At 38.2% G+C, this 12,594-nt stretch overlaps 1 protein-coding gene across 2 annotated transcripts; it reads left to right on the forward strand.

The window, feature by feature from the left end:
• The first annotated feature begins 683 nt into the window (after positions 1-683).
• Positions 684-12,056, forward strand: bdh2 (3-hydroxybutyrate dehydrogenase, type 2). 2 transcript variants are annotated; one of them, XM_084715310.1, is made up of 10 exons: positions 684-748; positions 4,861-4,948; positions 5,950-6,028; positions 8,193-8,289; positions 8,886-8,994; positions 9,342-9,402; positions 9,594-9,707; positions 10,494-10,552; positions 10,739-10,831; positions 11,912-12,056. In XM_084715310.1, the coding sequence occupies exons 2-10, from the start codon at positions 4,877-4,879 to the stop codon at positions 11,963-11,965; spliced, it is 738 nt and encodes a 245-aa protein (XP_084571436.1). In that variant the 5' UTR covers positions 684-748; positions 4,861-4,876; the 3' UTR covers positions 11,966-12,056. The 2 variants fall into 2 exon arrangements, with proteins under 2 accessions (XP_084571436.1, XP_084571435.1); XM_084715309.1 differs by having other exon boundaries at positions 689-748; positions 4,858-4,948.
• The last annotated feature ends 538 nt before the right edge of the window (positions 12,057-12,594 follow it).

The raw sequence follows: 12,594 nt of genomic DNA on the forward strand, positions 1-12,594 counted from the left end.
CGAGCAGTAATGAGGAAAATGATGGCGTCTCCTCTGCCCTGTGGGGACGTCCCCTCTGCCCTGTGATCCACTGAAGAACAGCTGCTCAACTGATCAAGCCACCAGCAAATGGAAAATCATTCATATTTAATTTGTCATTATGGTGACCAAAAACTGACATATCATGGAAAGGTCACAGCCACAGTGGTATATCAGGTCGACCACAGCTTTTCAAAAATCAAAAACGAACAGTTCAGGGCAGCAGTGGAAAACAATTTACTGAGATACAGAAATAGCAGAAGCCATGCTGACGTTTTGATTTATGAGTCATTTGTCTCACTTGGCTTGGAAAGAAAACAGAGAAAGATAAAGACAAGCTTCATTCCCAACCTCGGAAACAGCAGTTGACAAAATAGTCTCATCTAAGGGTCCATTAAGTAACTATTGTGGAGCTTTTAATTATGGCTATCACATGTTGACAGACGGTGGTAAATGGACCACTCAAAGCTCTTTTAAACTACTAACCACATTCACCCATTCACGCACGCAATCACACACTGATCGACCAGCAACAGGAAAACATGCAAATACCTAAACGTGCCCCTGCTGGGCAGAGAAGACGCTGCACTTTCTTGCTTTCACCTTCTCAAATTACAAAATGTGGTCACGCACACTTCCTGGTCTGGAACTAATAGCGATACGAGCACGAGGTCACGTGGTGCCGCTCTGACCATTGACTTCTTTCATGTGTCGGATCTGCTGAGCAGAGGTGAGTTTCCGAAGTTAGTTTTTCTGGACTTGCACTTGAATTTGCAACATATGGATAATGAATATACAGACGCCATTGTGCAGGTCGTCTCCGTTTGATTAACTGTAATGACGTACAACCTGCATTTTCGCGTGCTGCAGCAATAAACTGCAGAGTTGGTGAAGACGCGTATTATGTAACGATCAGAGCCAGAAATCAGTTCATTCATCCAGACTGAGTGCAGGCATGTGGACAAAGTACAGTATCGTTCAATATAGCTATAATTAGACTTAGACTTTTACAGAAGTAGATCGACTTTTATGCTGAAGACGTGTGCGCAAATTTATTTGGACAAACAACAAAAGAAGTTCAATGCAACTGCAACAGATACGTGCACAACACAACAGCCCCTGTGAAAATACTACTGTGATTAAAGCAGTAGTCATTTTCAGTGAAGACAACCCTAAAAAGTGCGCCCTCATTCTGTAATAGCTGTGGATAAAAGAGATGATGTAGAGTGCATCGGGATTTCAAAATAAAGTTTACAAAGCCATTTCATTTCTGTTCATATTTGCTTTTGAGTCACATGATGTAATGTCCTCATGTGCCACTGAGGCTGTCAGTGTAATATTACACTGCAGTTTACTGCAGCAGTCAGTCATGTGCACCATTAAAGCCTAATCCTGACTCAAAGTTTACCTTAACACGTTAATATTGTCCCACACTGGCATGTATGGCATGCATAAGGTATGTGAGAGATTATTTAACCTATTACATAAGCATTTATGGGTGTTAATAGGCCTTTGCATTATTTAAGAGGAAAAAAAATAAGGGGTGGACACTGCTGACACACCAAGTACATTGCATCATGTCTGCCATTCTTAGCTGCATTTGAACACACATGCATGTCAGAGGTCAGAGATCAGTTACAGTGTTTGAAGTGTCTCCACCTGCATGAGAAGCAATTATTTTTATATCATTGTAGTCTGTGTTATACTCTTTGTTTTGACTCAAAAGAGCATTGCAGAGAAACAGAACAAAATGACAAAATGTGTCAAACCGCTTTGTCTCAAATAAAACAATTTTCATGCCAGTAAATTGGGGAAATTGTCTGTTGAGAGAAAAGGCACCTGACACTGAAAATATGTTTTTGTTTGTTTCACTTTACTTTGCACTGTGTGATGTTGTAAGCCTTCTCTCTTTTGCTTGAAGGAGAAACGATAAAGCAGAAGTGGAAGAAACTCCATTATATGGATGAAATTGAACCAAATAGCTGCTAGATAGATAGATAGTAAAACTATGCCAGACAAGCTTCAGAAAGGACACACACACACACACACACACACACACACACACACACACACACACACACACACACACAGCCCAGTGGTGCCTGACCTGCTGTTAGTTTGATGTGTCACGATGGCCCTACATTTGAACACTTTATGCTGAAATATTGAAGTAGTTTCCATGGTAGCTCTGCTGTGTTCATTGTGACCTTGATTTCCTGAAGCTGATAAATTAGAGGAGTAAAAGAAGACATCTGTAAGGTTTATCATGGCTAAATATCTCTCTGTGCCTTTTAGTTCTAACTTCTGGTGAACAATTGGAGAATCTGGGGAACTTTTAACAATCAGGAGGTTTGAGTCAGAGGATATTAGGGACCCGGCAGACACATCTATCTTGTCCATGTCAGACAGATAAGATGGGGCAAGGCCATGTAGTGATTTAAAAGTTGTAGTGATTTAAAATTAATTTTGTGGCAAACGGATAACCAATGTAACGTTTTTAAGACTGGAGTAATGTGGGCTCTCTGTTTGGTCTTTTGGTCTTCAGCTGTAACTGACCAGTGGCTTTCTTTGACACACCAGAAAGAAGAGCGTTAAAGAGTTCCAGTCAACTGGAGATAAAAGCATGAATTAGCTTTTCTGTGTCTGCCAGGGAGAGAAACTATCTGACCTTTGCAATATTCCTCATGGAATAGAATGGCACCCTAGTTACATTCTTAATGTGATATTCAGAGTTTAAATCCGGATCAATGATAACACCAAGGTTTTTGACCTCTTCCTTTGTGTTCATTGCAGACAGTTTTAGGTGGTCAGTCAGTTTCTCTCTTTCTGCATTTGCTCCAATAACCAGGATTTCAGTTTTATTTTGATTTAATTGCAGGAAGTTCTGATTCATCCAGTGACTTATGTCAGACATACATGCAATCAAATTACTGACAGAACTGTAGGTATTGTGATTTACAGGGATATATAACTGGATGCCATCCGCATTATCATAGAAATTGATGTTGTGATTTCTAATGATATTGCCAGTTGGTAACATGCATGGGCTGAAAAGAACTGGTGCTAAGACAGAGCCCTGCAGGACAGTTTTATCCGAGTACTGGTCATCCATGGCCACATAGAATTGTCGGACAGTTCAGTAATACCTGAGCCACTTAAGAACCGTCCCGGAGAGACCAACCTAGTGTTCAACTCTATCCAACAAATTTCCATGATCCTCCATGTCAAAGACAGCACTGAGATCTAACAGGACCATCACAGAAAGCTTTTTCTCATCAGTGTTTGTTCTGCTTAGCTTAGATCAAAGAGACTGAGGGAGATTTTAAAAACAGTATACAAGGTCTTTTAGTTACACGGACTGGAATGGTACCTATCTTATAGTACGAATTTACTTGCTCAAAAGTAGTTGATGAAAGACATTTAATTTTCAAACTAATAAACTTTTTTTGTATTTCTGAATAAACATTCATTCTGAATTTGATGCATGCAGCACGTTTGAAAAAAAGGACATGGGCAACAAAAGGTAAGGAAAAGTAAGGAAAGTTCTGGAATGCTAAAAAAAAATACACCTTCCCGTTCCCGTCCCGTTTTCAACACACAGTTTGAGGAAATGTATGGATTTGACTCTTCACAACCCATAATATCATCAGAAGATTCAGACAACCCTCTGAAATCTGTGCATGCACGGGTCAAGGACGAAAACCAAAATTGAATACCCGTATGCCCGGGACATTTGGCCTCTCATGCAGCACTGCATTAAAAACCCACAGCTGTATGAAGGATATTACTAAATATGCTTGGGAACCCCTCAGAAACTTGTCATTATAAACACTTTGTTGCTGCATTTATAAAATGTAAGTTAAGACTCTACCATGCAAAGTGAAAGCCAAAGATCAACAACATCCAAAAATACTGCAGTCTCCTCTTCTGTCTGACAGACTGACAGAATGTGGAGAAGTGTGCTGTGGTCTGTGTTGTGTTAGTAACAATGGCATGGGTAACTTGCACATTTGTGAAGGCAACGTTAATGCTGATAGGTCCATACGAGTTTTGGAGCAGCATGTGCTTCCGTCCTGACAGTGTCCCTGTTTATTTCAGCACAATAATGCCAAGACACATTCTGCATGTGTGACAACACTTTTGTAGTAAAAGAGTAGACTTACTAGACTTACTAGACAGAACGGTCTGCAATCCAGACCTGTTTCCCATTGAAAATGTGTATTCCATTATGAAGCACAAAATGGGACAACAGAGACCCCTGATGGCTGAATCTCTGAAGTCATATATCAGTGGGAAAGAATTTTGCTTTCATAACTTCAACAACTAGTGTCCTTTGTTCCCAAACACTCACTGAGAAAAAAGAAAAGAAAGGAAAGGTGATGGTGGAACGTGTTGCAGGCATTAAATTCAGATCAGAGTATATTTCCAAAAGACAATAATGTTTATCAGTTTGAAAATTGAGTTTTGTATGTTTATTCAATGGAATGTAGTTGAAAAGGATTTGCAAATCAATCTGTGTGTTTTTATTTATGTTCTACACAGCATCACAATGATTTGTGGATTTGGGGTTTGTATACAAGTGGCTAGTTCTTCTCATTTTTGTACTGGGTATGTTTCAGCACTGGCATCTTATTTTTTACACAGAATCTCCTGTATTTGAATCAATAAATTAAATGAAATTTGCGAAAACTTATCATTCTTTACTGGAAACTCTCAGCTGAAATGATCTTTCATAAACACAATTGTAAATATCTAATGCTATATTTTTTTTTTATCATGGAAATGAACCTTGTGTTACTGTTCAACACTCTTAATTTTGTTTGTTTGTTTTGATCGCAGCAGCAGTGAGACGTGCAGTATGGGCCGCCTGGATGGGAAAGTGATTGTGTTGTCAGCTGCCGCGCAGGGGATTGGACGTGCCACAGCAATAGTATGAGCTTTTATATGAACTTCTTCTCACTGATGTATTTCCCACCAAATCACAGAGGAAATTGTTCATTTAATAGCCTGCGGTGTGCAGACTCAAAGTAATGTATGCTTGGACTTCATTACATATTTCAGCCAGTTTTTGTATAATGACTTTAATGTTGCTGTCACTCTATTACATCTTCCATAACAGCACCAACAATACTGGCGCTCCAAAACACATTTTCTTCCAAATTACTGCACTGCAGAAACATATAATATGTGCATACATGTAGTGGTACTCACCTCATCCTAATACCAAAAAATCTAGTACAAACTGTTGTTGTAAAAAATAATCAATCCATTGTTTAATAGAAACATCAGCCTACATGCATGTGCTGTAAATATCAATGCTGTAGATGACGATTCTTGAAATGATGCAAACACAGGTTCAGGACCATCCTCTGGTGTCCTCGCCAAAGACGGATAGCGAAACACATGAAAATCTCACGCACACAAATGTCTTTGTAAAGACTGGGTCACCATCACATCTATTACCCTCAAGTGATGTGTTTAAGTGTGTAAAACTGAGCCTTGTATTACAGGGGCTCGTGCAGTGTGGAGGATTTCAAATACAGAGGCATCTATTTACGTCTCGGGTCATTAGGTTCAGTTCACACAGTATTAAAGGTGGCATATGGTGTGGGGGGTCTATTGAGCATTTGCCATTTAGACTTGTGTGTTTTGCTGATGTTTGCTGCTCTGTGGTTAATGATGCAGTCACTCCACTGACTAACACCTGACCAGAGATGGAGGTTTAGAAATTGACGCTCAGTCTATAGCTGCCTCTCGCTGTTCCCAACCTTTAGTGTTTTCATAACCCAAAGCTTATTTAACAAAACAGCTATAATATATAATCTTAGAAATAAAACCTTTTCTGCAAGGGAATACTGACCTACAGGTTTTATACAATAGCGTGCAGATATTGTGTTAGGAACTGACTCGAGTTTTTTTTTTCATCTGTAGGCATTTGCAAAGGAGGGAGCTCAAGTCACAGCAACAGACATCAATGGAGAGAAGCTGAAAGAGCTGGATGGCATTCAAGGTAACATTCATTTCTGTTGGTCTGAGGCTGCCATCTGCTGGATAACCACTGTCATTCAGCCATGTTTCCCCCCCTTTAGTCATCATATACTAACCTCTCTAACATAGTAGCTTCTACCAGTAAATTGAACACATTTCCATAGCTCATGCTAGGCACTAAAGATTGAATCTAATGATTATTTTCATTTTTAATCTGCCCAATGTTTTCTCTAGTAATCAGATAATTGTACAGTCTATGAAATGTCAGAAAACAATGAAAAATGGCTATCTTCAGATGTTATGTTTTATATAGCCTATCACCTTTATTTAACTAGGAAGTCACAATTACATGAGGTCACAACTGCAACAACAAAGTAAGGCAAGTTTATTTATTTAGCCGCATTCAGGGAATTCAAAAGACTGCATTTAAAAGACCATAAAATCAAAATGCAAAACAATCAGATAAATAGTTAAAACATCAACTCAATTGCATTTAAAAGACAATATAAGCAAAAGACAGTCTCTGCACTGATAAAAGGAAGTTTCAGAGTGCAGCCATTTGTGTGACCTAAAGTTATGACTGTTTTTCCAACAGTGAACACTTCTGTTTTATGTTTTATGATCTTGTAGACTAAAATGCACTAGTGCTGTAACCAAAGTGAGCTATCGTACCATGCTGCGTAAGTTGCAGTGATGGGTCCTAAAGCTCGAATTAGTGACATACCTCAAGGCTGATACAGATGGTCAAGTATGAACAAGGTGGACAGAGAGTCAAACCTGTACCACCAAAATCAGTTTGGGCCAGAAAAAGACAAGCAACTAAGCATTTTCTAGACAACATGGAAAAAACTTTAGCCTGAACAGAAAGCCCATTGTGAGTTTGAATTTCTTTGTGAGATAGTCAGTATAGTGTTTAAAGATTAGACGTTGTCCAATCAAATTTCCATAATATATTATAACAATATAATACACTGTATGTAATGGAATCTTCTTGTTTTATTTGTTTTAGTAGTGTCTTTCATCATATAAACAAGCTTTTTAGTTGTTTTTAATTTAGCTGATTTTATAGCTTTGTTTTAGCCTTTCATTGTGATAATTCTAAAATGTCTACACAACAACTAATGTTGCAGACAAATACACTCATAATAAATAAAATGCTGTATTTGTTACCAGTCAACGATAAATTCAAGAAGCAGGCTTGCTGCAGAAAATTGCTCTGCTGGACCATGTCTGAATAAACAGGAGGTGATCAACACTCTTCCCTCTCCCAACACCTTCTTTCAGGGAGCTCACAGGCAAAGCACTTCACCTCTTACTGCTTTCTGTAGAGCTGCTGAGTGGCCAGCAGGAAAAGATAGATGTTGTTCAAGGCAGCAGCCAAGTGTGAATGTGTGTAATCGTGCAGATGTGACACAGGGCGGTGTCGTCCTCATGTTAAACTAGTACCTCCTGCAATAAAATGTTTAATAATAAATTCAGGACTCAACAGCTTTCCATTGGCTGCTATTTTGAGAGACTGGCAACCAATTCAGTGCAAGTAATATTCGTTGCATTAGTGATATTTAAATATTGCTGTTGCAGTTGGAACTGAAATCATACAAAGCTGCATGTGTGTTTGTGCATTTACTCACATACACACAGATATCAATGGTGAATCAAATTAAGTTGTTTGACTGTGGGGTAAAAAGTTCAAATAATCTCTCCACAATTTGAAAATTGATTCACTGACAAAGAACCAGAGGATTCTGAACAAAAAACAAAGGAAATTTGTGAGGTCTCAGCAGATGAAGTATCCCAGCATCTGAACAGAGTATTACTTCAAAGCATGTACAAAATACACCTCGATAAATGACACCTCAAGTTCACTAGGTCAAGGTAGCACATCCTACAGAACCATGTGTTGCTGTAATAAAACTTTTCCACATGATTTAATGTCACATTATGCTGTGTAGCAACTTAATGACTCAAGGTATAAGGTGACTAAAAATGGCAACCACATTTTCAATTGTGGCAACCACTTTTAAAAGTTAGTGCTGAGCCTTGCAATTTGTTTTTTTTTGTTTGTTTGTTTGTTTGTTTTTTTGTTTTTTGTTTTTCTAAATCTGTGCAGTTGCTGTTAAAATCATTGGGTCTTTTTCTCCAGAACAACTGCTTCTTGAACAACTCTTTTTTTTCTTCACCAACAGGGATCAAGACCAAGGTTGTGGATGTAACTAAGAAAGACCAAGTCGAAGCCCTGGCCAAGGAACATGACCATGTAGATGTGCTGTTCAACGTTGCTGGGTACGTTTTCCCTTTTTCCTGCATTGTGTGACTATATTCCATTTTTTATGCCCAGAAAATTTCAAGAATCAATGAGCCACACTGTTCTAAAGCTATTTACATTTACTATTTACTCCTGACTAATATTTGCTGAACATCATAGTGCCTAGCTATTTTAGAAAATTACCTACCCTTAAAAAGAAAAACACCTCATACATACATGTGTGTCAGCCTTATCCTTTGGCATACAATTAGTATATAACAGTTCTGCTTGTATTGTCAATATGCTGCCTTCACATTAAGCACGTTTATCCATCTCCTGCTTAACTACATTTCCAAAATCCCTGGACCTCAAGGTTTAACCTCGACTTGACCTTTCGTAAATCTCCTTAACAAAGGTCTCTAAATTGACACTTTGAGGGCTCAGTCAAATGTTGAGGGGGTCGATGCAACATTTCACCCAGTGTTTATTTTTAATTTAATAATCTATACCTCACTGAACTTTTATGCTCTTTGTTTTGATTCTGATTGACATATTTCACCTCTTAGCTAAAGCTATATGTTTATGTGGCTTTTTTTTTAACTTTCTGACTTAACACGTCATCCACCATCTACAGGTTTGTGCACCACGGCTCCATCTTGGACTGCGAAGAGGCCGACTGGGACTTCACAATGAACGTGAATGTCCGCAGCATGTACCTCATGTGCAAGGCTTTCCTGCCAAAGGTGACCTTTGCCCACTTTACTAACACGGTTTATCCTGTTGTTGAGAGAATGAAATAGGTGCTGCTGTAGATTGAGCGACATATGCTTTTATTTTGTTCTCATCCTTTGTCTGCTGGGATTACTCTGAGCCTGTGACATGATGGGCGGTGAGTGCCCAATCGCTAATCCAGCTTTAGCTGCAAACTAACCAAACTGTCTCAAGAAGGAATTTTAGCTTGGATCTCAGCCCATTTGTCATTTATTTGTTACATAAAATGAAGACCTAAGACGGTTACATAATTTTACTCTACATCTTTACCAATTATATTCTGTTAAAATGCCACCTTTTATTTCTTTTCTCATTCTAGATGCTGGCAAAGAAGTCGGGGAACATTATTAACATGGCATCTGTTGCATCAAGCATAAAAGGTAAATGAAATTCCACAGATCTTTTCACTGTAGATAGTTGTAAAATAAATATTACACCCAATTAATGTGACATTAAGTCATTGAAGTATGACCATGTTCAGTGTAATCCTCTTATCTCAGATAATTGCTCTGCGTGCACGTGAGAGTGCACGTGTGAGTCTACGTGAGTGACGTGTGTGTTTCCTCGACAGGTGTTGTGAACCGGTGTGTCTACAGTACCTCCAAGGCTGCAGTGATCGGGCTCACCAAATCTATAGCAGCTGATTTCATTGAAAAAGGCATTCGCTGTAATTGTGTTTGTCCGGGTAAGTTTATAACGCCCTTCAAAATAAAAGAATGTTACTGTGTCCTTTTTGTTCTTCCTCAAGTATCACTCAAGGTTACTAATAGATAACTATAGACTAAACCTGTCATTGAAAACAAATTAAACAGATGTTTTTAGACAACTTGAAGGACTTTTCGTGTTTTCAAAGATACACAAGCCTTGAGCTTGTCCTTTCAAAGCCAGGCCAAATAACTGCTATGCAGACACACCAGACTTTTATTTGTAGCAGACCCAAACCAAGGTAATTAACTAAAACTACACTAAAATGTGAACTGTGAAATGGAATAAAACATAGAAATGAACTTAAATGGTATTATATTCTGTGCATACAAGACTAACTAAAATGAAATAAAAAAATATACAGGAAGAAAGTATCTAGTTTTAGTCTGTCAATGTGGTCAAATTTGTCAACACAAACATGAGGAGGGATTAGTGCATCTGTTTGCTGAGACTGGGATGTCTATATGACTGTGAGTTAATTGTTTTGTTTGTATTGTAATATCTTTACTAAACTTCTTATGTCTTGCCCCTAACAAATACCCCCATATTATAATAAGGAAAAACTAAAACTAACACTGAAACTATTAAAAAAATAAACTAAAACTAAACACTTTTAAACAATTGAAAATAAAATACTTGAAACTAAACTAAACTGAAAACAAAATGAAATAAAAATAAAAACTAATGAAACGACAAAAGTATAATAACTCTGATCTTAACTGAATCCAATCATAAATCAAAATATTTTCAAAATATATTTTCTCAGGTACTGTTGATACTCCGTCACTGAGGGGCAGAATCCAGGCACAACCGAACCCAGAACAGGTATGGGAGCCTCTATTCTGTCATTTTCTCCATTCTTAATCTGACAGTAATACCTGCATGAGTCATTTCAGAGGTACATCTTATCTTTGTTTCCGCAAGAAGAAATCCCTAAAGCTGGAGTATTATTGAAGATAATTAATGCTACAACTGTAACTCCCCTCCGCCCCTCTCTGTGTAACCTCTCAGGCTTACAAGGATTTCATGGCAAGACAGAAAACTGGCAGAATGTGCACAGCTGAAGAGGTGGCACATCTCTGTGTATACCTGGCTTCAGATGAGGTGAGTGCTTACAGATAGATCCGAGTCATGCATGTGTGTGGCGCAGTATATCCACAGTCAGATACAGAGGTCCTGGTACTTTGTATTCTAGAAATTTGAGAGGCTTTACAACCTAGTATGGGTTGACATTAAAAACTGGATGGTCGTGAATATTTTAAAAAAGTTAGTTTATGCAAGTTTCAACAAGATTTTGACTTTGAAGTACCTTTTGACCACTATAAATGTAATTTAATACAAGCTACTCAGTAGGATTTATCCAAACTGTTCGTAAACACGCCAAAAAGACAGTTGACTGTTATCTCTCATTACCAACATTTTGGGTTGGTAAAGCATCCTCCTGAGCACAGTAAAATAAAAGGAAATGCAGACAGATGGCAGGGTCTCTGCAGGTACAGTCACCACCATGCACTTTTAATGGGTCATACTTGATGATTTAAGGAGATTATGTTTATATGATTCTACACATTGTTTTTCCTGGAAAATGTTGCATATTAAGCCTTTAGTGCAGCAAATAAAAGTAATGTACTTTTCGTAATCCAATTAGTTTTCAAGACTTGTCAGAATTGCACTGTATTGACATTTTAAGGCCTGAAATTCAGGAGGATTGGATTTTAGACTTTTTAGGACCCACAGAAACCTTGTTTAAAGTCTGATTGCAGTATACGTTTAGACTCAATATACCTTACCTTAGGCCAATAACTTAAAAATAAATGAAGGATTCACCAGTTATTCTGACAGTGCAGAGAGGTTTTGAAACAAAATGTAAATGCGTTAGATTGTCAGGGTGGAAAATAAAATTTAGCGTAAAACTGAGCAGTTTTAATCAAGTTTTCACAATCTCAGATAATGAAAAGATTTTACATACTTTTGTGTTTGATAAAAGTATTTTTGAGAGGCGTAAACTACTTGAACTCATGTCCTCAGTATGTCTAAAATACTGGCTGTCCTGATTGTATGTTTGCTTAACCCTTGTGTGAATGGTAAATATTCCCTGGTGCATAAACACAGACAAAGCTGTTTTTGATTGGTTTGTAGCAAAATCATTTTCCAGTGATCTGATGTTTCTTGGCTCCTTCACAGTCGGCCTACGTGACTGGGACAGAGCAAGTCATCGATGGAGGATGGAGTCTCTGAGAAAACTGTAGCCCTGAGGCTCATCCTCACAGCGGATGAGCCAGCTACTTCGATTCTCATTTGAACCCCAAATAAAGTGAACAAAATTTGACTTAATCATTCTTTTGGATTCTGTAAATTAATTTAACTGACTCTGTGGGAGACATTTAACATATCCTGCAACTTAAATCTATGCTGTGCAATGGTAAATTATTACTGTATGTAATGACACTAATAAATTGACTTTATCACAGCTAGGAGCTCAACCTTTAATAAATATCCCTGGTTAAATGTTTTACAAATCAATTCGTCAGATTTTGAATTTGATATATTGTGAAATATTAATCATTTCTATCTATTAAAACGACTTGACTAATACCTTTGAGTGACTTCTCCATTTAACCTAACCACCCCCCTCAACCAAACAGCGCTCTTGTGCGCGGTACATACTTGGCCATCACTAATCCGCCTGATACCCATTTCCCAGCTGGTCTATTGCCACATGGGTGCCAGAAACGCTGCCACTGACATGCGATGACAATGTTTAGGATTTGAGGTGAGCTGCTTTTTCTTTCGTTACTTACATAGTTAGGAAACGCCGATAGAGGAGGTCATGCGCGGTTTCTAGTAGCAAGCTACCGTGGTGAGTT

This window comes from Lutjanus erythropterus, chromosome 3, assembly GCF_056507025.1.
Source record: "Lutjanus erythropterus isolate fLutEry1 chromosome 3, fLutEry1.hap2, whole genome shotgun sequence".
Taxonomy (NCBI): domain Eukaryota; kingdom Metazoa; phylum Chordata; class Actinopteri; order Lutjaniformes; family Lutjanidae; genus Lutjanus; species Lutjanus erythropterus.

Coding starts and splice junctions, on each gene's coding strand:
- bdh2 (XM_084715310.1), top strand. CDS start 4,877: ATGGGCCGCCTGGATGGGAAAGTGATTGTGTTGTCAGCTGCCGCGCAG. Junction 6,029..8,192: donor AGAGCTGGATGGCATTCAAG/GTAACATTCATT, acceptor CTTCACCAACAG/GGATCAAGACCAAGGTTGTG. Junction 8,995..9,341: donor GCAAGGCTTTCCTGCCAAAG/GTGACCTTTGCC, acceptor TTCTCATTCTAG/ATGCTGGCAAAGAAGTCGGG.